The sequence below is a fragment of the Diospyros lotus genome, chromosome 6, assembly GCF_014633365.1.
Source record: "Diospyros lotus cultivar Yz01 chromosome 6, ASM1463336v1, whole genome shotgun sequence".
Lineage (NCBI taxonomy): Eukaryota > Viridiplantae > Streptophyta > Magnoliopsida > Ericales > Ebenaceae > Diospyros > Diospyros lotus.
In genome coordinates this window covers 17,323,650-17,348,803 of record NC_068343.1, presented here as the reverse complement: position 1 = coordinate 17,348,803, position 25,154 = coordinate 17,323,650, and the positions used below count along the sequence as shown (strand labels likewise).

The following is a 25,154-nucleotide window of genomic DNA, read 5'->3' as shown; positions in this document are numbered from 1 at the left end:
AATCAATTTCAATCATCAAAATCTGCCATGAACAATGGCCAGCGATGCCCTTCCAGAAACAAGTATTTTTTTTAAAAAAATTAATTTTCAAATCTATTTAGATCCTATCGTTAGATAGTTTTGATTTTTAGGTATGTTAGTCACTAGATTAAGAAAACTCCAATTCATAACCAAATTAAAGACAAAAAAAAAAATAGATGGAAAAAATTCGGTCCCTAGTAGCAAGTGGGACAATAAATCCATTGTTGAATTATTGGCAGCACAACATTTAGCAACGGATTCTATCGCAAAGCAATTAGCGACCAATTTTTCAAGAATTGGTGACAGATTTCTTTTGTTGTTAATTACAGGATTTTTTTTTTTTTTTTTGGTAGTAAAAGAAGATTGAGGAGCACCAAGAATCAAGCACAATTCAATTGAACCTGAGCTCAAGCCATGCATGAGTAAATAGGGAAGTAGATTCCTATTTAATTTCTAAGAGAAAGAAGAAGAAGAAGAAGAAGAAGAAGAAAAACAAGGAGATTTATTCTTAATTATTTTCCATCTTAAAAGATTAAAAAAATGAAGGTAAGGAAACGTAATATGAATATTTACATAAACGGTACTGGGCTTTTTTTTTTTTTTTTTTTTTTGGCTAGGTAAAATGGGTAAGCTCAATGTCGAGGAATCTACTGAAGATCAAATTAGTCAGCCCTAACAATGCAATGGGTTAATGATCTCTTGATACTCAAGCAACCATTAGAGGATTTTCCAAGCGGCCATTAGGTTTCACTGGTAACATCGTTAACACCTTCATCCCTTTAACCTAACTGGTACTACCGAGGGACCATAGAAGAACCAAATGGATCAGTGTGGTTGCTCCCCTAGATGCATGTCATGTCGATCACATGACCAACTGAGCATACTTCACAATACAAGACCATCCGGCCTAATTACCACCGTTGTGGTGGTAGTAGTCTTTTCACAAGTTACTTTGATACACATGCATTCTTTGCTTTTTCTTTTTTTCTTTTTTTTTTGCTGGCATTGAGATCAAGATTCAACAAAGAAGGCTAATCTCTCTCAAACAAAGCGAATGGAGAGCAGGCCTAAACAAGAAAACTTACTAACAATAAGGCCATCAGGTGACCCCCCCAAAAAAAAAAAATAATAATAAGGTTACTAACTAACAAACAACCCAAAGACTCTTCACAGGAACCAGGGTACGTAGAACTAGGGGAGACAAGCAAGGGTAGGGAACCAAGCACCAAGCAAAGGCCAACAAGAGGAATCCAACTAGCTAGCTTGTCGCTCCCAAGAGCCTCGAAGTCACAAGCAAAAGAGAGTGCAACTTAAAACACCAAGGATATATATATATATATCTAGGGACATACAAATCCAAACACATAATTAAATCCTTGCATTTACACAACAAAAACTAACAAAACAAAGACAAAATCTTGACCATATGTTCTTTGAGCCCATACCAAAACTATATAATTGAAGAACTAATTAACCTAGCTTCAGATTCGTCATCATTAGAGCAAGAACCATACTCGTTAGGGCTTGTAATCGATCATTGCCCTCGAATGTGAAGAAAAAGAGGCCAAAACCCTCTCTTTCGATCAAGGGTGAAAAGCCTCATGCCAAGGGATCTACATTTTCTCTTAAATAGCTAGAGGGAGAACAGAGCCATTTCCTTTGCCAATTATACAATATGCCTGCAATGGCAAGAATATAACAGCCATTGCCAAAGTTAATATTTGTCCTACTAGGATGAGAGGGTCTTAGAATACTTAGTCCCACGCATGCCCGCCAACTACTTCGGAACAAGGCATGCAACCCTTATAAATTAACCATCAACAATGATAACTCTTTGTGAATTGATTAAAAAAATAATATTTACTCAAGTGGACTTTCGAATATGGGTAGTTAATTTGTACCATCACACAGAGATGATTTTGTGGCGAAACCACCTAGGTCCTCTAGGTATATAAATCTATTGGACCACACTTAATTTAAAAGAAATACTCGTTAGACCATGTCTTACACAACCATCCCCTACTTGTTCGGAAAAGAAATACTCACTAATCACCAGAGTAACCAAACATATATATTAGTAATATATATATATATATATATATATATATATACTAGGCTGGTCTTGTTGTTTCAATTGTAGGACAAAGAAGAATTCAGTTGAACCCCGGCTGGCCCGCCCTGCTAACCTTGGGAACAAAAGCTGCCAAGTCCCCCTTGAATTTGTCCAAAATAACTTACCCCCCCCCAAAAAAAAAAAATTAATTTGTCCGGAGTAGTTGATACCTACTCAACAGCCATGAGAGATGCCCTTCATAAGGCCGCCAAGTACATTGTAGTTCTTCCCGGACAATTAGACCTAGCCTAGCTCCTCTTGGTCAATGCTAGAAGTTGTACATTAATGTTGTCCGAGTAAACGAGACTTAAAACTTTAATTTGTTGATTACAAATTAAAAACAAAATTCACCAAGTCAAATGGGAGCAGCCGACCTACACCCTAATATTAAACTTCAATACTTGGAAAACGAAGCGAATGGAAGACATATATATATATATATAAATATGCGCCAAGAAATTGACAGTTAATTACAAATAAAATAATAATAAAAATAATAATAATCACCAAACAGGAACGAGAGTCTCTATGTACTGGTAGATATCAGGACATCCAAACTGCAGCAAACATCTCTTGTCGGTCTTCTCTGCAACACAATGCAGAAGCTCCTTCATAGTGTTGTCTTCAAACTTGTATGAAATTATCTTCCCGGGTATACTCAAAACTATCGATGATTCGTCTTCGTTCTCGTCATGAACAACACCAATTATTGAGAATGAATAATAACACCCATCGCGAGGATCCAGGTAACTTCGGACCATTTCAGGGAAGGCAGCCACAGCGTCGGCGAGATTAACGTTGTATTTCACAAACCACTGAGAATAATCCCCTTTCATCTCAAAAACCTGAAACTGCGTTTTCTGCTGACCTTCAACTTCTATAAGATGTAAATGGCCATTAGACGCGCCGAAATACCGGCTCCTTCTCCGACGGGATTCGCTTTGGAGAAATGGGATTTCGGGCATTTTGCCGAAGCTTTCCTGATCAACGTCGAAACGCAGCGAAGCGCCACTGGAATTGATCCAGTGGATGGATCCGTTCCAGAATACGCCTTCGGTGAAGACCATATCGAACGGCGATGTGAAGCTGTCGGAAGAGATTCTCCAACGGCGAGTCTCCGAGGAGTAAATCCAAATCCGGTAATTGTACAGCGACCGGAGCGTGATTTGCATGCAAACGACTTTGTAGTGATGCGATTTTGAAGGATCGAAAGCCAAGTTGACTCCCAGAAAAGTGGTGGACGCGCCGTCTTCCGGTGGCGAGTAAAGCTCGGCGTACTGGTTCGTGGTGGGATTGACAACGTAATAGAGGCGTCTGCTTTCCAGAGTAAACGGGAAGCTGCAGCAGAGCAACAAACCGTTGCAAGACTGTAGAATCTTGAGGCCCGAACCGGATGGGTGGGCGGAGATGAAACTGAAAGATCGGAGAGGCGGCGGGTCGCTGCCAGAGACAGAAGTAGTATCAAGCGGGACGAGCTGGAAGTCGGAATCCGCCTCCGTGCCTGTGGCGGCCGCCGGGCTGAGGGAAGCCTTGTGGCGGAGGAGAAGACCGGAGGGCTTGGTGTTGGGGTGGCGGAGCGTGTGAAGGATGGCGAAATGGCGGGCGGAGACGAGAGAGGACCAGTGTTTGGATACGCATTTGAATCGTATCAGAGACTTCAACGGCGTCCGGCCGATGATCTCGGCCAAGAGGTCGTCGTTGCCGGCGATCAGTTCCGCGGAGGTGGAGGACATTGAATTTCGGAAGAAGCAGAGAATAAAGTGAAGATAGATCGGAGAAGGATATGGAAATGTACTAATTGTGCATCTATATATATACACACACACGCGTGAACCAAATTCGACTTTTCCTGAATTTTAGTTCATTTATGTCGCATTTGCTTGCTGCTGTAAATCCTTATGATAAGGACGGACTCAGCAGTGCTTGCCATCACAGACAAATGAATTATTAATAAAAGACTTAACAATAATATAAACAAAAGTTTGATTAATTTCAACACTCCCTCTCATCGGCAATGGATAAGCATCATCGATCTCGCATAAAACAACTGCCCAACAAACATTTAGAATAAACAACAAGAAATCCATAAAAATACACTAAATAAGATTCCAAATCCAAACCAAAACTTGGTAAATTTGGAATAATAATTAGTAAGAGGGTCATAAATTACCCCTTATTTTGGCATTTAAAATCACCCCAAAAAAAAAAAAATGAATGAAACACCTAATCAAGACTTTCAAGTCCCAAGGAAAGGGAATTATTGAAAGCCGATAAAAGTAAAAGGGACGAAGAGAGTAAAAGAAATGTTATATAGACGGAAGAAAGTAAAAAAAGAGGGGGGGGGGGGGGGGGGGGGGTGAAATATACTTGGGGGGGTATATTTGGTGTACGGATCTAATCTACGAGGACGTTAATTTTTAATTAATTTTAACTGTCACATGCAAACATGGAGTGAGGAGTGTTCCGTTCCTGAATATTACGGCAAGGAGTAAAGAGAGGGGCTGGTGTAATGTAAACGTGTCATCCGGCAGCGTGTTAAATTGGGGCGCTACACGCTTGACAGCTAGACGTTTGAGCGGCGAAGCCGTCTTGTTTGAATCCGCACTACGCCGGACGATGAAAAAACAGTAAAAGTAGAGTTTAATTTTGAGGCACGTGAACGTGATCAATTTTTGCATGTGGGGGTTTAAAAAGAAACGAAAAGGGTAAAAAAAGTAGACGAAAGCCAAATCTTGCATTATGCGAGAAAGATGCATAGAGGATAATCTGACCCAAATAGAGATTTAGATCTCATAAGCAAGCTAAGAAATTGAGCGTTCCCGATCATTAAAGCAAGGGTTATTGCGCTCACACTAGATAAAATACACCGTCACTTGAAGAGTAAGCCGAGCCACCATACTGTTCCATTTGGATGAGAGACTTTCCAAATTCTTCAAGTTCATAAATTATTTTTTAATATTAGACAATAAATATTAAGGTGTCATTTAAACAAGGAGGTTTCCCAACTCTCCAAGTTCGTGAATTATTTTTCGATGTTAGACAATGAATAGTGAGGTGTCATTTAGACGAAAAGACACTCCAACTCTCTAAGTCCACAAATCATTTAGACAAGTAACCCTCCGATTATTTTCTAGTGTTAGGCAATAAATAATGAGGTATAAATTAGTAACGCAACGAAAAAAAAAGATAAGAAGTTGTGTTATTTTAGGTGGATAATTTAATAAAATAATTTTTTTAACGACAAAAATTTTAATTGGGAAAAACACTAAAGAAAAAAAAAATAAATCGATGATTTTTTAATTTGTAAGATCTACCGTGAACTTCTCACATTTTTTATTTATCCAGCTCTCACATTTTTAGATTTTTTTATTTATATTGTCAATTAAAAAATATTTACTCATAAACTTGAATACAAAAAATTAATTAGTGATTTTATATCTCTACAAATAAAAAAAATTAACATTTATTTATATTATTAAACGAGGATCGTCTAAGACCAATTAAGCCGTCGCCGGATAATATAGGCATATTTATTTAATTGAATGGTGAGGTGGCAAATTGACAGGAAATATTTCGAAGGCAGAGCCCTCGTGCTCACATTTGCTGTACCACAAAGAAAAGTGATTCTATTTTGATATGCAGTCTGCTGTAGACAACTTTTGACCCAATACAACTATGAGATAAAAGACATTTCCAACACCTGGAATTTAATTGCGCCCATTATTACTTAAAAAACAAAAATTGTGCCCATCAAAATCAAACAATATAATCTTTTCAATTACGTTAAGACTCATCAATAGTTAAAATTTATTTTTAAAAATAAAAATTAAACCAACCCGTCCTTAATTTAGTTGTTTTGTTTAAACTAAGGATGTGAGACGATGTCCAAATGATCAATCAATCAATCAATCCCCTTTTAACTTCTAAGACATATTATTATTCCTTTTAAGTATTGGTACAAAACAATATGTGATTAATAAGTTGTTTTCGTATATCTTTGGGAGAGACCTAACAAAAATCATGGTCGCTTTCACTCTCCACTAAAATTTGAATGGATAAAACTGTTTGACGTATTAAGTGACGGCATATGAACCCGAAAAAGGAATCTAATGATTTTTGTTTTTTTGTTTAGTTTCTAAGCAGATATTAATAAATAAATCAATAAGAAATGGCAATCAATATCCATGGTTTGAATGGAATTCAATAGCAGACAACAGACACTTTGGAAATAGATGCTGTGAGATGACGTGTACACATGGAATCCCTGAGCCTGAGCCTAAGTCCGAGTCCATCTTTGCGCGATCAAGGGACAACTCGCTTCTTCCAATGAAGAATGTGGCAGTTAATCGGGTAACCATTTTTAAATTAATATATTGGAAATATAACAATCCTTAAAATCCTCAATTCCAAATAATGTGTTTTTTAACCAAGTCATGGGGCTGGTAGATAGACAATCGTTGTCGCGCACGTTGAAGTGGTACCAACCCTCCAACTCCCTAATTAATTTCTCTATTTTAGTTTAAACATACTTATATTATTATTATTATTATACGACACTTATAATATGTGACCGTACGCATTTAACTTGTATTGACATAAAATTATTTATTTATTATTAATATAATTTTTTTAATTATGAGTGAGTTATATATATATATAAGAAATTGATACGAGAATTAGTTAAAACGAAATATTCAATCGATTTGGTTTATAAAAATATATAAGTACAATGATTGCATGACTTATTTTTCTTTAAAGGGTCGTCCTGTAGAAAAAGAATAGCGATTTATATATAAATTAAGTTACTATTCACTGAGACTAAAGTTACTCCTTCTTAATAAATATATAATATAATTTTAAAAAGAAATAATTAAAGATGATGAAACAGAAGGTACAATTCATATAATAATCAATTTAAAGTTTCTGAGGGGCGAATCAATTCTTGACTTGTCCTTTTAACAAAGCTTTAAAGGAAGAGGCGGAGAAACCTCTCCCCTTCCAAGGACGCGACACCAATGTTGATTTTCTATTTAACCACATGGTTGACCGTCAAAGCAATAATATTTTATATATATATATATATATTAAAAATGTAAACTATAATTATAAATTTAAATTCGATTTTTATGTAAATTTAAATTTGAATAAATTATGAGCAAGTATAAAATTTTAAATTTGAGTTTTCTGGAATTGAGTCTCAGTTTTAAAATTTTATAATTTATAATTTGTGACATGTAAATAATATTCAGATTAATAAAATATTAAATCAACAAATATAAAGTCTCACTACCAGACGGAGAAACCATTGTCACAACTACGTGGCGTGGAAGAAAGAAAGACGCGAATACAGACCAAGATGTAAACGGGTTTTCTATGGACCATGCTAACTTTTTTCCTTCACGGTATTTAATATCTTTTGGGAACCAATTTAAGTTTCAATTTCAAATGATATTTAAAATTTATACTATAATTTAATATAGGTGAAACCCATATTTTTTTTTTGGAAAAGCCTATCACCTCAATGACCTTCAAATCTAACATATTTAAAACTTAATTTTTATAATTTACCTTTATTGAATATCTAACTTGATTTTAAAAAATGCATTAGTAAAACACGAAATAAGCTAGAAAAAAAAAAAGAAAAATAGAAGAACAGAAGAACATAGAAGAACTGGCCAAACCAATTCTTTCTTTTATCTTCGGTCGTTGTTTTTGTTCCTGTCTCCTGTCTTCCATCGATCCGAATAGAAGAATTGAATCTCCCATCAGTCATTGCTGTCTTGACTGATCTCAACTCTTTCTCTTTACTCCAACCGACAACTCGTGAGTTGCGATCGACCCACCCTTTCCCGTCCTCTTTGCTCCAATCGATGACCCACGAGTCACAATCAACCTACATTTCCCCTTTCTATTTGATTTGATCGACAACTCACAACTGACTTATTTTTTCTCGTATTCTTTGCTCTGACCAACAACTTGTGAGTCGTGACTAACTCACCATTTTCCTTCATCTTTACTCTAATTGACAACACACGACTGACTTACTATTTCTCGTCCTCTTTGCTCCAACCAACAACTTATCTATTAGTGAGTTTGTAATACAACTGCCATTAGGTGTGGTGTTTTGTTGTCTTTTTTTCACGTGTTTATGTTTATTATACATTTATTATACGTTCAATGCTAACTAGATAATTAGATAGTTAATATATGTAAATTATAAAAATTGTATATTCAATATGTCAAATTTAAAATACTAAGAGTGATAGACTTTTGATGTAAAGTTTAGAGGGGGAAATATATATGGGTTTGGCCTTTAATATATTTAAATTTTAAATTATGTCATTTAAAATGACACATATTTGAGCATCCTTTTAATTTCTTTTAGTTTTTTACGGTCTTAAAGACTTTTGAGTATAAATATTTTTAATTAAAGTGTATTCAAACAATAAATTTTAAATTCCAAATGCAATCTTATACATAAATTTAATATGTTTACCTAACGAGTGGAATTTGTAAGTTATGAAATAGTCTTTTTTACAAAGGCAATACTAATCATTGGCTTGTTTTTAGTGTATAAAAATTATTATTAGTTGGTGATATATGTTTGCAAAACAAAGTATATTTATTAACAATTAATAAAGATATTTAAGCATTGAAAACAAGTTACCTAAAAACAAGGTATCACTGTTATTGCATTTTAACAATTACCTAAGGAATCGTTAACATTACTCTTTGAATTTTCATATTTTTCGCACCGTTCCTTATGGGTCAGAGTCAGTCTTATGGGTCGGCCCAATCACTTGGAGCTCAGAAGGTCTAAGTGACTTCGTCAAAGAAAGCTCATACGTCCCTGAAATTCGAGCTCATGTCGCAGAACCAAGCGAACTCCCGGCAATGCTCCCAGCGATCGATTTAACGAGCTCCCAATAAATCCCCTAGTTCGCTAGACCGTTCAACTTGCTAGCCTAAACCTTTCAGCTCGCATAGACGACAAAGCTGCTGAACAGGCAGAGATAGGGCCCACCTACTTTATTTGAGATGGACCATACTCCTCGAGGATCTCACTCCCGATTTTATGCAGATGATAAGGATTGTTTGTCCCTCATTATATCATTTTATACTTTTATATCTTATCTAAATTGTAAAGGCCCCTCATTATAAATAGGAGTCATAGATATCATAAGAAGAAAAGAAAATAATTAGATACCGCTACTCTGAAAGAATAATCAGGATACGATCGTGGAGTAAGTATCGTTCTGCCTAAACCACATAAAAACCTTTTTTGTTTTCTTCCCACCTCATTCTTCCCCCTTGCATCTTGGATTCACTCACCGTAACCCAAATGAATCACGATCGACTAAAATTGAACATCGACACATACAATACACATTTACTAGACCTTCTTTTAGCCTCTAAATTCTTATAATATTGATGGATTATAAATACCTTGTGTTTTCAAACATTCTATCAACTAATAAAATTATAAGTAATATTACTTAGGGCAACCGTTAAGGTTAACAAATGTATATTATTTTTAACCTCCAAATAAGTTTATTAGTTGATGAAATTTTTAACTGCAATGCAATGAGTATACTTCATTTGAAAGGGTTTTTTTGCTAACCCATTTTGTTTAATGCAATTTGTTTTCACCACTAATTATTTATTTTATATAATTACAATAGAGAGAAGGTGTTTTAGAAATTAAAAAAATTAACTTCGAAAAAGGGTGTCTCAAAAGACGTGCACGTTAATTTTAAAAATACAATAACAATCAATACAATTTAAATAACATTAAAAAGTGACATGTGAAAAATTATTTACATGTCACGGGACGTACGTGGAAGAGAGGGGAGATGATGTGCAAGTTGGGACAGAAATAACGGGGCAAATGCGAGGAAGCAAGAGGGGACTACCTAATAATTCTCTACCTTTTCAGGCGGCTCATTCGGTTAAGGCTGCACCGACCGCCAGCCAGCCAGCCAACCAACCACGAAGTTCTCTTTCTTCCCCCAGTCCCACTCTTCTTGGTCTTATTTATGGACAAATAATGCAGGATCATCCACGTACCAACTCTCCTGATTAACTTATTAGTTCATTACTTTAGAAGCAGTCTTTGGCGAACTCGAAAGCAAAAGTACTATTCAAGAACAGGAATCTTCCTGTAAAATGCATGGGAGTGGTCACATTGGAAGCAATCCCAAAAATACGTAATTCTTTCTTTCTTTCTTTTGCATTTCTTAGAAGTCAACGCGTTGCTTTACTGTTACTTTAATCTCGATTAAAAATAAGTAAAAATTACAAAAAATAACCACTTCTCAACTACAAAATTTGTTTTTAACTCATTTCTTGAAAATAAAAAATGTTTTCATCTCCCTCAAACAAATTAATTACATTCTATACCAATTTTAACCATTGTTTTATTTTAAAAAAATAAAAATAAAAATATACAAATACCAAAATATTCTCACCCACAAAACCATACAAGTACCAAAATACCCTCGCCCATATTCAACCCACAAAATCATTCAAACCCTCTCCCCAAACCCGATAGCATCTCTCTTTCCACAAAGCCCGAGCTCCGCTGTTACTGTCGCCTTGCGTCGTGACCATCGAACGCATCCTCGCCGAACAAGAGGTTAGATCGTGAATCTCCTCTTATTTTTGTGTGATTTTTTTAGATTTGTGAGGGGATTGATTGTCAAAGAAGATGAAGTGTGTAATATCCCAGAAATTGAGAAATAAATAATGATTATTAATTTGGTGTTTGAGGTCATTACGAAATATTTGAGGAATTAAGGAAAAGTTTAATTATGTTATTTTTAGGAAATAATTATTTAATTGGGAAGTACTTAGGAAAAGATTAAAATAAAGTAGTTGGGGAGAATATTAAATCTATTATATTTTTTAATAGGAATTAAATCACCATTAAATGTTTATAATTAATAAAAAAAATAATATTAATAAAATTAGAGAACGTTTACCGTGAATGGTGATATGTATATATGTAATGATAGTATATTAATAGTAATTATTAACTTAAAGTTAAAGGAGGTTTATCCTAATGTCACCTAATACTAAATTAAAATATCTCATGTGTGTGCTTATGTCCTAGCTGTGAAGGTCAAACACTTTGCTAGGAAGAAATGAATGAAAAGTCAATTGGAAGAGAAATTGGCAAGGGCACGTGACTGCTTTCGGCGCTGGGATTTTCCAGCAAATGGGGCACCAAAACGGTGCCGTTTTGAAGGCTGAGGCGGTGCGTTAAATTGAGCTGCCACGTGGCAGCTTCTGGCAGCTCCACCTTTACTTCTTTTTAACTCGTTTGCAGCGTGAAATTGGCCAATTTCGACAGCAAACAGTGAAGGAAAATTTGAGAAGAGGAAGTAGCGCGCGACCATGAAAATGAGGGGGAAAAATCATGGAAAAGTGGAAGAAATGCAATTTAATTAATGTTTAATTATGCAGGTAAGTTAAATAATTTATGTGAATAAATCTGTATGGTTGAAATTTAATTTTTGGGTTTAATTTTATTAATTTTGGGAGTTTAATCTAATTTACAGCGTGCATTAATTTGGTAGTGTTTAAAAGTGAACACGCTGCAATCAACTTAAACGAGATAAGTTCTCTTCTACCCTTGCGATTTCTTTCCATTTTGTAAACCCCTCGTCTTCCCTTAACTCGTTTCAGTATCGCGTATTAATTATATATAAATGGAGGATGTTATTGGCATTATTTAATTTAAAATAAATATGAGATTTATTAGGATTTTATTTGAAGTGCGCCTACGTAGAATTTTAGACGGTTAAATTATTTATATTACACGGTTAGATTTAATTAATGCGAGTCATGGTTTTATTAATCGCTATTAAATGTTTTACTTCGCAGCGGGAGTGCAAGAAAGGCAGGAAATAGCTGTGTAAAGGCAAGCTCCTAACCCCCTCCTCGTGTTCTTTAATTCCCATGAGAAACTCTGTGGTTTCTCGTATTTTACGCCCTCTCTTACTCTAATTCGGCGCATAGCCTTATTTGTTGGATTATTATCCATTTGTTTTAATTTAAATTAAATCTGAGGCTTTTAGAATTTTATTTGTTGTGAGCCTATGGGGGTTTGCACCGCCCCCACTCTTTTTGGGAATGATGCTGAACCAGCCTGGGAACTAGGTTCCTAGACGTGCGGGTTTATTTAGGATTTTATCGGGTTTATTTACAGTTTTTCTCAAATTTATTTATGGTTCGATTAGAGCTATCGAGTAGTAAGGCAGGGGTCGGTTGTTGGTGACGTTGGGGTAGACTATTGTACGGCCCTGAAGTGGACCGTCGGGTAGACACTCCTAATCACTAACCGTTGACCAGTGCCGGGCACTGTTGACTAGTCTACCAGTTTGTGATTTACTGCACGTTTAGATTCATTATATTATTGTTCATGATTTGATATGCACATGGGTACGGGTTGTATGTTGGGATATTTATTTATCGAATATGCTTGGACACGGACATGCTAGCTTGGTCAGGTTGCATCCAGCACGGGCATATGCATCGCATTTGGTTTACTATGTGGGCAGAGCATGGCCTGATGCCTGGATGTATGGGCGCCGGTGTATCACGTTGATGCTCACTACGCCATTGCATTTCTATGTGCATTGCATGGCTACTGGTAGTATTTAGTTCTCGGACGGGAGTACCGTTCCGAGAGAGCCTATGGCTCGGGTGTCGGGAGTACCGACATAGACGGGTGGCGGGAGTACCGACCCGGGATGGTGCGCACAGGTTTGCTGGAGGTATTTGTTACCGTCCAGGGCAGCGACAGGTTGGTATGGGACTTGGGTGCCAGGTGTCTTATGTGGGCCCCAAGGACCGGTATGTGCTTTTATTATGCTATGCTATTGTGTTGTAGCGTTTCATGGCCTGTGTGTATTTGGGGGTTGGTGTTCTAGGAGAAGTTTATTGGCTTTGTGAGGCCTTCAGCCTTTCTTCTCTTATGCTTGCTGAGTCTCTCGACTCACTTTGTTTTTCCATCATTCCAAGTAGTGGCAACGTGAGCCATGGCAAGGAGCCATCTTTTAGCGACAGAGTCGGTATGGTGTACAGGCAGTCTCGTCAATCCCAGTCAACTCTGATAGTTGAGTAGGATTTACTCTATTATTTTTACTGTGCCAAGTCGTTTCTCGAGTCTCGTGTATGTCGGCATAGGAGTCTTTGTTTATTTATTTATCATGTGACTGCTGTGCTAGTGGGGTACCCGTAGTGCATGCATGTGTTTAGTTTCGTTTCTGTTGTTCTTATTTTTGTGTATGCATGCCAAGGTGGTTTTTGGTCTTGTGTTCATTCTTTCTCCTTCCGTAGGCGCTCCCGTTCAGGTAGTCCAGGTGGTTGGGGATATCCGGGCGGGGGTGCTTACAAAGTGGGTTTCATCGAGAAGACAATTGGTCGTCATCTTCCTTGACGAAGCTCGATGGTGCTCAAGCTTCGTCCTTGACAAAACACTAAAACCAGGCCGGGCTTAGTTGAGAGACGAAGCTTGAGCACCATCGAGCTTCGGTCCCTCAACGAAGCCTCATTATCATCACCTGGATGCACAATTGTATAGGGCACCAATGACGAGTGTGTCTAGTCTCTTTGCAAATGTTACATTTTCGGCTTACCCTGCCAGCGACCCTTGCTTCTGGATTAGCAGTTGTGCTCGACTCTCCGATGAAGAAGTCCATTCATTAAGGCAACCAAAACAGTCGTGTCCCTATGCACCACATTTTCTACAAAATTTTTCTTCAATGAGCTTCCCCAACAGAAGGAATCTGATCCTCTCTCAATCTATCCGGTTACCTTCTTTGTACAGGTAGGAGTACAACCACCATTTTGACATCCGGAGGAATAACCCAATCAAATTTGTTAGGAAGAGGATTGATCAGAGGTGCATATGCATGTCTAACACAACTTGCAGTATAATATTGATTACGATGCATTTGAATGAAACTGTAATGTACAACAAAGACAGACAGAGTGTTAATATAATTATCTTCAATGCTCCAAAACTAACATTAGCAATGCATTCTAATTATATCCATATGTATGTACATGCATTATGGTTACTAATGTAATTCCAACTCTTGATGATGAACAACAACTGAAGAGTTTATTATCTTGAGAAAAAAAAACTATAGTGCCTTCACTAGAAAGGTCGACCACCTGCGACTATATTAAATGACAAACGTAATAATCAAAGCATAGTAAAACCATGATACCTGTCAATAGCAATTGCATGAAGACATAACAACAGATCTAAGTCCCATTTGTAGTAATTACATGTCTTTGCAGCAATACCAACTATCTCATTGCCTTCCTTAGTATGTTTAACAAGGTACTTATTCCTGTGTATTACAGAAAATACACAACATCCTTACTCCAATGTTTTGCCATGGGCAAAGTCAATAAGTGCCACTACAGTGGAGATAACATCAGTTTCGAGCCCCACATAAACATGTCTATCACTAAACCATTTCTGAAGCATATGCCTCAAAATTTCATATGCATTTATTATTGGCAACCGGCATACTTTCATCATGCATTTGTTAAGAGATTTGGCAATGTTAGTGGTCATCATGAAATATCTTCTTCTAGAACAATGTGCACGTGACCACTTTTCCAGCCCAGCTTCGACCAATGTCCGATGCATCACCGGATACATCGATTGAATTTCTGTCAAGTATGTATCACACTTTACTGTGGTGTAGCTATATGTTACATGGTAGAATGCATCCATCATATCCCTTCACTGTCTACAACACTTTTCAGGTTTTGCTTCAGGTGAAAGACACAGCTCATCGTGTTCGCAATGCTTTGGTGACGATCAGATACGATGACTAAATCCTCTGGCACACCAATAGCCTCTCTAAATTTTATAAGAAACCAAATCTATGATATGTTTGACTCTCCATCGCCAAATCCAAAAGCGATGGGATAAATCATTTTTTCCTCATCTTTACAAGTAGCAACGAAAATCACCCTTTTGCATTTACCTTTCAAATGGGCGGCATCAATGAAAACAACGAGTCTTATGCAAGATCGAAAATCCTAAAAGGAAGCTCCAAGCTCAAAAAAATGAATATAAAAATGATTGTTTTCATCCGTCTCAATTGTTGTGATAATGCCGAGGTTTGTTTCTTTTAGCATGTGAAAATAGGAGAGTAGCTGCTGAAATAACTCATTTGCATTCCCATATGTAAGTTTCTTTGCATAATGTAAAAACCTTCAAGATTTAGTGTACATGATCTGCACACCATGCTGCTTCAGCAGTTCTCCCACCATTATTCTAGGTGTATAATCACCACTCGCCACTTTTTTCGAGAATAAACTTCTCATGAAAATAACCTTCACACTTTGAAAATATAAATCAGAGATGTCCAGAGTACATGTGTGACCCCGCATAAACTTCACCACATGCTAAAACAAACAACTGGGTCTGCATCTTGCATGAATCAAAAACTTGCAGTTCACATCCTTGTAACTGGCATCAAATCGAACCGTGCATAAACATCTGATTTGATATTCCATCTTTAAATAAGCATAATAGCATCCAAGGGCCAAAGTCAGTTCTTGTTTACTTTTAAAGAGTGAGCCCTGGTAAAATATTTCACACTGGTAAAGGGTCAACACTTTGGGTTATGTTACCTCAATTGCATAATTTTTTACACCAAGAACGATCCATCTTTCTTGTAAAGGGTTGTCCTCAAATTGTGAATCTAAAAATCTAACTTTCGAGTACTCCGAACTAACACCTCCATCATCATCATCATCACTACCATCATCACCATTATCATTTGTATCATCATCACTTGTCTCATTATCACCATCATCATTTGTGTAAAGCGTCATCTCATAAACCAATCATACCATATATATCGAAATTATCATTCCTCAGTAGACTACATGTAGATGTAAGTGGAATGACAATAGCTAAATCTTGATTACCATCACTATATGAAGGAAATTGGTTTTGCTGTTGATTACGTAAGATACCAACTCCAGTATCTTTATAAATCGTATCAACATAAATAACTTTATATTTGCGTTCGTCAAACATAATAAACCTAACACTATAATCGTTCATGATAAGGACCTTATTACCTGAAACATTTCCCGAGGATTCAATTACATAATGAATAATGATGTTGTATCTTATTTTTATCAATTCTCTTCATCGTGTAAACAATGTCAACCAAATCAGCAAAAGTCACATTCTTGAAGGCCCCAACACATCTCTTATTACCCCCAACATAGTTATTGTCATTGCATTCCCTGTTCCAGTAGATGATCATCGTCACTACATCTATTGTTGCAAGATTCAAATTAAGAAACTAGTCTCACCATCACTATGGATGCAACAAGACATACACACACAAACAAAAAGAAAAAAAATGGGGACTTGGGTCGAGTTTAGTTGCTCAAATAAACCCATTTACGAGTGCAGTTTCAATTTTCTCATAAATTAGTTCAAATTTGGTATCATATCTACCCATAATTCTAGCTATCTACTCACATTTACATAGCTAGAAATGTGAACAAAAATATAGTTGAAAACAACCAACTATATACCTTGAGAATGAGATTGAGAATACTTGTTGGAGAGAAATAAATTTGGTGAATGTCTTTTCAATGGAGATCCTAACTACGATTGATGAATAAAGTTGAATGACCTAACAAGCAAAAAATTTGAACGTAGGAAGAATGGTTGAGGACACTACAGGAAAAAGGGATATTGGCGGCGAAGTTTTCCCGGCGATTTTAATAATCGTCGGGAAAACACCATAATTACCGGCCATTTTTAGAACCGCCGGTGATGGGTGAAAATTACCGACGGTTTCAAAATCGTCGGAAATGGGATACACATCTCCGACGGTTTTTAAAAACCGTCGGTGTTTTACAAAGCATAACCAGCGGTTTAATAAAACCGCCGGTTGTGTTTACACATCCTCGGCCGTTTTAAAACCGCCGGGGATAGGATTATATAAGGCCCCCCGCGCACCCAGCCCCATTCTCCCCCGCGCGCACCTCTCACCCCCTTCGATCTCTTCCAAAATCCCCCGTTGCAAACCCTAACATTCTCTAGCTCGCGCCTTGCTGCCTCCCTCGATCACCCTCGCTCGCTCGCCTCACCTCACCTCGCCCTCCCTCGCTCACTTTCAGTCGCTCTCGCCCTCCCTCGCTCGCTCGCCTCGCCTCGCCATCGCTCACTCTCAGTCGCTCTCGCCATCGCTCACACTCAGTGGCTCTCGCCATCGCTCACGCTCAGTCACTCTCGGCCTCGCTCGCTCGTTCTCGCCCTCGCTGCTCGCTCAGTCGCGGTCGGCGTCACTGCCTACGTACTGCCTCTGTGTTACTCTCGCCCTCGCCCTCTTTGAATCATCAGGTAAGTCTCTGTCTCTCTCACCCTCTTTGAATCAAATTTTTAAAATTTCAATTCAATTAAATTCTATTTTATGCATACAAAGTCGATTACATCATCAAATTACCTTATAATCAAATAAGTTATTTCTAGAAAAATTTAGTTTAGATATATCAGATCAATTGTTCAAATAGTAGAGATTATTGAGAATGTTACAGAATCAGGGCTTGATGATTAAAATGAACAAGTGTGTAGCGTTTTATTAAAGGCTTGTGATGGTAGTTATTGTATTTATTTTTGTTTTGGACTCCCTTCTAGGAGATGACTTCAATAATATGGTTAGTACTGTATTGACATGGTGGTTGTAACATTCCAATGGGGAAAGGGACTTTGGTGGGCTTAGCTAAAATGTGGATAATTTGGTCACAAATGCTAGTTTCACCAGTGTTTATTGATTTAACATTTGTTAACTTATTTGTTTGTCCAATACAAAAAGAAGGAAATGCAACTTGCTGCTTGTTTCAACCTACCTAGTTGTGGTGTTTAGGAACTATTTGGGCAATATTGTTTGTTTCTTTTACTTTTTTCTTCTTCTTTTTCATTAAGGAGTTTAGATTGCTTATATACAACTATCAAGGACACATATTATCTTGTAGAAACGTGTATTAGGACTTCTGGATGGGATACTGAGGCTTTTGCTTTTGCAATTGCAATTGAATTACATCAGTGATTTGTGTTGAGTTCTTACTTCCCTTCTCATGTGATGGATGAACTCACAAAGCACATTGAAAAACAAGTGCATTGGTGCATGCTATTTGTAGAAGATATTTTCTTCATGGATGAGACAAAAGAAGGCATAAATAATAAAGTTGAATTATAAAGAAACATCTTAAAATCTAAAACATTTTAAATTAAGTAGGCTGAAAACTGAGTTTAGAATTCGAGTTCCGTAAAAATAGAAGTGTGGTTTCAGTCTTGGCATACTAATTGAATTAAATTAAGATATTGAATTGCCCTCACTCAGTATTCTCTATCTGGTTTTTATTCTAGCTCTCTCTCTCTGCAACTGTCTCAGTTCTGCCCTGCCTCTGTCCTTCTCTCCTCTGTTCATTCAACATCAACACCAATCCTATGTTTGTGAATTTTGATGCACCTCGGATACTTGGGAACATGTTACTTCATGTTCTAGAAACAAGGCTTCCTTCCTTTATCCAGAAAACTCTCCAGCTTATCCAAATTTGTAGTTACACAATCAGTTTCCAGCTTATCAAGTAGATTGAACCTGACCTGATCCCTATTGCTCATTGCTAGAGTTTGGATGCCATTGCTGTCAACTAGAAAAAACACTAGTTTTGATTGGGAATATTAGAGTTATCCTAATGGACGAAGTGCTTTGATGGAGATTTTCAGATGGCTCCTACTCTTTTCTGCATGTTTTTTTTGCCTATATGTATGACTCAAAACATTTGCTTCTTAGTATTTGGCCACTGAAGAGAGGCCCCAGGAATCCAATATCATTACCGGGGGTTTAAAACCGCCGGCAAAGTTTTTTATTTGACGGCGGTTTAAAATTGCCGGTAAAACATCATTACCGGCGGTTTTAAACCGCCGGCAAAGTTTTCCCTTTGCCAACGGAGTTGAGTAACAGCCGGGAATTCTTATTTTTACTGGCGGTTCGACAAAATCGTCGGTAAATTTTTTTTCCGGCGATTTTTTAACTGCCGGTAATGTTTTCTGACGAACGTATTTCCGGCAGATTAAATTACCGCCGGTAAAACTTTTATCGGCAGTTTTTTTACTTTTCCCGGCGATTTTTTAACCGCCGGAAAAAGTCAACCCTCTTGTAGTGGGAAGAGCCTTGTTCGATGGTTTCGACAATGAAGAAAGTGAGAGGCATGCATGGTGGATGATCATGGAGAAAGGAATGGGAATGTAAAAAAGACAAGGATATTTCAATAAATGAGACTAAGGACAATATGGGCTATTCATTTTAAATTTTATTAATGATATTTTAGATATCTTAATAAAAATAGATATAGAATGTAATTAATTTGTTTAAGAAGTTAAAAATATTTTTTTTCTATGAGTAAAAATGATTTTGTTCATTTATTTTAAGTTAATTATGAATTCAACCCTAAAAATAAAAGGGTTGGTTTGTCCACTTTACTAGTCATTTATTTCACTTTCCAGTTTGATCCATTGACTGACCTGAGTCATTTAAATAATAATAAATAGACGTCTCTTATGGAAATTCCAATTGGCTCAGTCATTCGTTTTCAGTTTTTTTCGGAGCCAGTTCGGAGCCGTTAAAGACCATTAATTAATTTATTTTATATTCCGGTCTAAAATACAGTAGAGTTAACGTCATGTCTTTGAATTTTAAAATAACACCAAAATTATATAATTCCTAATTCTGCATGGCATGGGCAATTGGCAATTGGCAAAGCCATTTTCGAAGCCGTGTTTACCCCGTACGTAAATACCAATTATCATCACCTCCAACTAAAAGTCCATGGGATTTGTCTACCCAACCCCAACTCATCCCTCATGGCTGTGTTCCTAAGGAATGTCTATATTTAGATATCTTAGAGCCTGTTGTTGGCCTATCAACTTAGACAAATTGGCCAAAGTTAGTGAAATTTTTTTATTTTTTCAAAATTTAAAATTTGGGAAAGCATGTTGAAATTGAATGCATGGTATGTAAATTATAAATCATAAAAAAAATATTGTAGATGTATACACAATAAAACATACAGCATTATGACTAGTAACGGAGCCAAAAAAGAATTTTAGTCCAGATCAAATTATAATTTTAATCTTGATCAAATTATAAAAATTATAATTATTTATAATAATATGTATAAAAAGTTAAAAAAATAGAAAAGTCAATCGGTTCTAAGGCCCCAGCTGGCCAAAACGTAAATCCGCCACTCATTATGACATAAAATCAGAAAAAAAGAAAAGCTCTGCGTAGCATAAATTTTTATGTTGCAACCTGCAAAATGGGATTAGGTTGGTAACCTAACACCGTGCTGTATATCGAACGAATTAGGTGTGAGTTTAGTTAATAAGGCGGATTCATTTTAACTAATCAAACGTGGAAAATAAGTTTTGACTTTTAGAAATTTTTATAAAATAAAAAATAAGAACACATAAATTTTGAATCTAACCAAAAAAGTACTAATCATTAATATTGATATATATAGTATAATGTAATCATTTTAATAAATAATAGAAAAAATTGCAAAAAAAAAATAAACCTTGAGATTTTACATAATTGTAAAAATCACCTATGTTCTAAAAATAGCAATAATATCTCCTATTGTTAAATAAAAGGTTAAAATAACTATTTTTAGCTTTTATTCTCTCTATCTTCTTCTCTAATTTTAAAAAAATAAATACAATGAAGCATGGATGTGATGCACCCAAATAGATTCGGTGGTAGCGTGATGTGGGTCCATTGCACATGGGCGATCAACCCAAGTAGGTACATCTCAAATCTAAATTTAGATTCGAAAATGAAAGAGAGAAAAAGATATATAGTATTTAATTATCTGGATTCGACCAACTTCTATATTTAGGTTCAATTAAAAAGATGTAGAGGATTCAATTGATCCTCTACTTTTGAACTCAAATGAGTTTATAGAGTGTTTGGTTGCACCCTACCTTTTCACCTAGATTTGAATAGAGGAAAAGAATAGGATAGAACTATTTTTTTAATTTTATATTATAAATTAGGAAACATTCTTTTTGATATTTTTAAATTTTCTAAAAACGAATCCTATGAATTTTTGAAACAAAAAATATTAGGACATCTTCAGTTAAAAAATTAAAATGCCAAGATATATTTGATTAAAAAAATTAAAAATAAAAATACTTTTTTTTTTTTCCTAAAATTGGAGGTAACATTGAATTTTGGTGTTGATGCTGATGTTGCATTCCTTGGAAGCTTCTTGGTTTGGTGGTCATGGAGATTAATTCCATTAATTAATTAAAAAGAGGAATATAAACATTAAATTAGAGATTAATAATTAAACTCATTTATTAATTTCACTCTCCCATATGAATGTTTTGATTTAAATAATAATAATAATAATTGAATGATTCTTATAAAAATTCAAACGGCTGCGTCATTCGTTTTGAATTTTTTTTCGGAGCGAGTGAATTATTAATTAATTAATTATAGATTTCAGTCTTTAGGTAAAGTTATGTCTTGACTTTTAAAAATTCATAAAAATTATACTTCTGGTTGTGGAGAGGCAACGAAGGCGATGCCGATTGCCGTCGACGCTGCGGTAAATGGCAACATATTGCCACAGTAAAAAGTCTGGACGATTTTGTCAATGGACCAAATGTAAATTTTCTACGATTCTTATCTTTAGAGATGGAAAACGCGGCCGTACGTACTGCTGGAGCTTGACATCTTGCTAACTTCTCAAGTTGGACAAATTGGCCATGGCCACTGCATCTGTTGTTTTTATTTGGATACACTCAAATCATTTAAAATTTCATAAAAAGATAGCAACACCTCTCTCTCTCTCTCTCTCTCTCTCTCTCTCTCTCTCTCTCTCGTTTAACAAATAATATAGATGTTTACTAATTTTATAACTCTAACTATATTATTTTTTTATTATTATTTTATAAATATTAAAAATTTTAATATGATGAAAATACCGTCTTTCTCCCTCCATGTCTTCTCCTTATAAGGTGAATTAACTAGAGCCCCAAGACATAGGTTGAGCGATCGAATGAGCAATATGTCGGTAACAATTTGGTGGGTTGCGGATTCGATTCTTGATTTGTGTAAGAGCCAAAGATCCAACTTGCGATTTATCTCTCATAACATAATTGAAGGCAAAAACACCGAGAATCGTATAAGAACAATCATTCCAAGATAAACTAAGTAGAATATAGCAGTCTAATAATTTTTTTTACCTTTGATTTTATATTGCTTAGCTATTGTGAACCACAAAGGAAGGGATTGACAAACCGTTAAATTTTGGTCATTTTGCAAGATAGATGATAAAGATAAAGGAAGAGAAAAAAATTATATTTTCGTCATTATAACAATTTTATTAAGATAGGAAAAATATAATTAAAGTTGTAAAATCAGAAGATATAATTGGCATTTTCTTAATTGTCAAAGGTGTCTCTATTTTTTTTTTGTTAAACCTGGTAGAGTGTAATTTATCCATTTCTTATTTTTCGAATTCAAAATTTGAGAAAACATGTTTGAAATTGAATAGTATATAAATTATAAATGAAAATAATATAAATGTATACAAAATAAACATAAAGCATTATGCCATAAAATTCATGGCAAAAATTTAAAAAAAGCATAAATTTTTATGTAACAACCTCCAAGGTGGGGTTTGAATTTAGAGTTTAAGGGTAGGGCCTACCCAAGACCCTCAAGTCAACCATAATTGCAATGGTTGGCACAACGTAATTTACTTGGCACCTCAATTTGTATTTTATATACATAGATAATGCATTTTGTCTCTCATCCTTCACAGCAATTGATATTCATCATCACATACCCCAATCTGTTCCATTTAATTAAAAAATTATTTATTTATTATTCCAATTCTCAATTAAAGTTTAGGATTATTACATTCTTATATAGGTTTATTATTAAATGTGAATTTTCCTTTGTTTAAGTTAAAGTTAGATTTCAGCTGCATGCTCTCCACCAAAACTAGGCGTGAGTTTGTAAAATATATTCATTTTAACCATTCAAACGTGTAAAATATGTTTTAGATTTTAGAAATTTTTATAAAACTACAAGGGCGCGTTTGATAGCTCAAAATTTTCAAGGAAAAGGTAATTTTTTCACTTATTTTCCAACTTTTGTATTGTTTGATAGCATTTTTTTTTCAGAAAACTTATTTTTCTATTAATGGTCACGTGAGACCATTTTCCTTCAAATCAAGGAAATCAAATTCTTTGAGGGGAAGAGATGAAATTTTCCTGACAATTGAAAAATGGAGGGCAACCGCTGGGACGAGCAGGGTAGGCTGGAGGGTTTGGTTTGGGGGGGGGGGGGGGATGGTTATTTAATAAATATAAATATATGTATAAAAAGTGAATATATTAAATTTGGAATGGTTATTTAATAAATATAAATATATAAATATATGTATAAAAAGTGAATATGTCAAAAATTATATATAAATTATTTCTTTAGAAAACAAAAAAAATTAATTTTGTAGTTTCATTTTTTGAGAAAATAATTTAATTAATTTAAAATACGTTATTATTTTAATTTTTCTGTCAAGATTTAATATTTTTTAATACATTTTCACCATTGAATTCCATGAAAAATGTGTCATTTTTCATGAAAAATAATGCCTATTAAACACAAAATGCCAGGAAAATTATCCAATTCTATGAAAAATATTACCAATCAAACACCAAAAGATGGAAAATAACATCATTTTCTAGGTAGAAAATTATACCAATCAAAAAACTTAAATTTTCAATTTCCAAAAATTCATTTTCCCTAGAATTCAATTCCCTGGAATTCATTTTCTTTCCACTCAAATTCCACCCTTGCAATCAAACGCACCCTAAAAGATAAGAAAACATTTCAAATGAAAAAAAATTAAAAAAATAATGAAAAATAGATTTTAAGCCGAACCAAAGGGTACTAATCCCTTATGTCAATATAAAATGTATTCACTTCAATTTTAATAATAATTGATGATATTGGACTAATTACTTAGGTTTTGTTTCAAATCAAGTACTTGTAAGGGCGAGTCTTTTATATCTTAAAAGAACCCTAACACTTAAGTCAAAAAGGAAAAGATAGGTAATCTAAAATAAGCTTTTGTCCCTGTGTTTATACCTCTACGAGTTTCATTTTTATCTGTAGATGGCATGGAGTGACATCTAAAGTGCAATTTGGCTATTAGGCCGAGAGTTTTGAGTGGTTGGAGAGATTCCTGATATAGTAGAGAAATTCTCAATTAATCGAGTCCACTAGAAAGATTCCCAATTGACCAAGCCCAAGTAGTAGATTAGATTCACCTGAATCTTTCATGTAGCAATTGATCCAAATCCAAGTTGAGTTGGATTTAGGGGACACGTGGCACTCTTAGGTGAAAATACTCGACAACTTCACACGCTTGGTGCTTGGTGAACATATAGGGTTAATGGAGTAATTTCTCTCTTTGTATTATTCTCTCATCACTTCCCTCCCCCCGCCCCCCTCCCCCTCCTCCCGACTCCTTAAGGCTAAGCAAGTTGACTAGCTTAAGGTGTAATGGAGCTAATCTCTTTTACTTCTTTTGGGAGCCATCTATTCATGATAATTATTGAAGAAGATGGGAATGATTGCTCCGTTGGAAGAGATAGTGTTTTTTTTTTTCTTGTTTCCCTCTCCACTTGGTCCCTATAAATAGGTAGCTCATGTAGCCCTAAAAAATCTTGGGTGTCCTATAATTTGATAATGGACCAACTCAGCTCAGCTCAATTAGGGAAATGCGGTAGCTCAACAATGGCACGGTTGTAGCTTGATAGTGAGCTAGGCAATTGGAGGTGACGATCTTGACAAATGATGGTGACAACTCTGCAAGGGGAAAGCCCCAATTTGGCCCAAGCCACCCTAACTCAATGATATAGCTTAGTAAGAGAGAGTTC

The 25,154-nt window shown here is 35.5% G+C and overlaps 1 protein-coding gene across 1 annotated transcript; it reads right to left on the bottom strand.

Moving 5' to 3' along the window:
* Nucleotides 1-2,545: 2,545 nt before the first annotated feature.
* Nucleotides 2,546-3,929, bottom strand: LOC127803172 (F-box protein At5g07610-like). The gene has a single exon (XM_052339228.1). It carries the CDS (start codon nucleotides 3,865-3,867, stop codon nucleotides 2,638-2,640), a length of 1,230 nt encoding a protein of 409 aa, XP_052195188.1. The 5' UTR covers nucleotides 3,868-3,929; the 3' UTR covers nucleotides 2,546-2,637.
* Nucleotides 3,930-25,154: the final 21,225 nt, after the last annotated feature.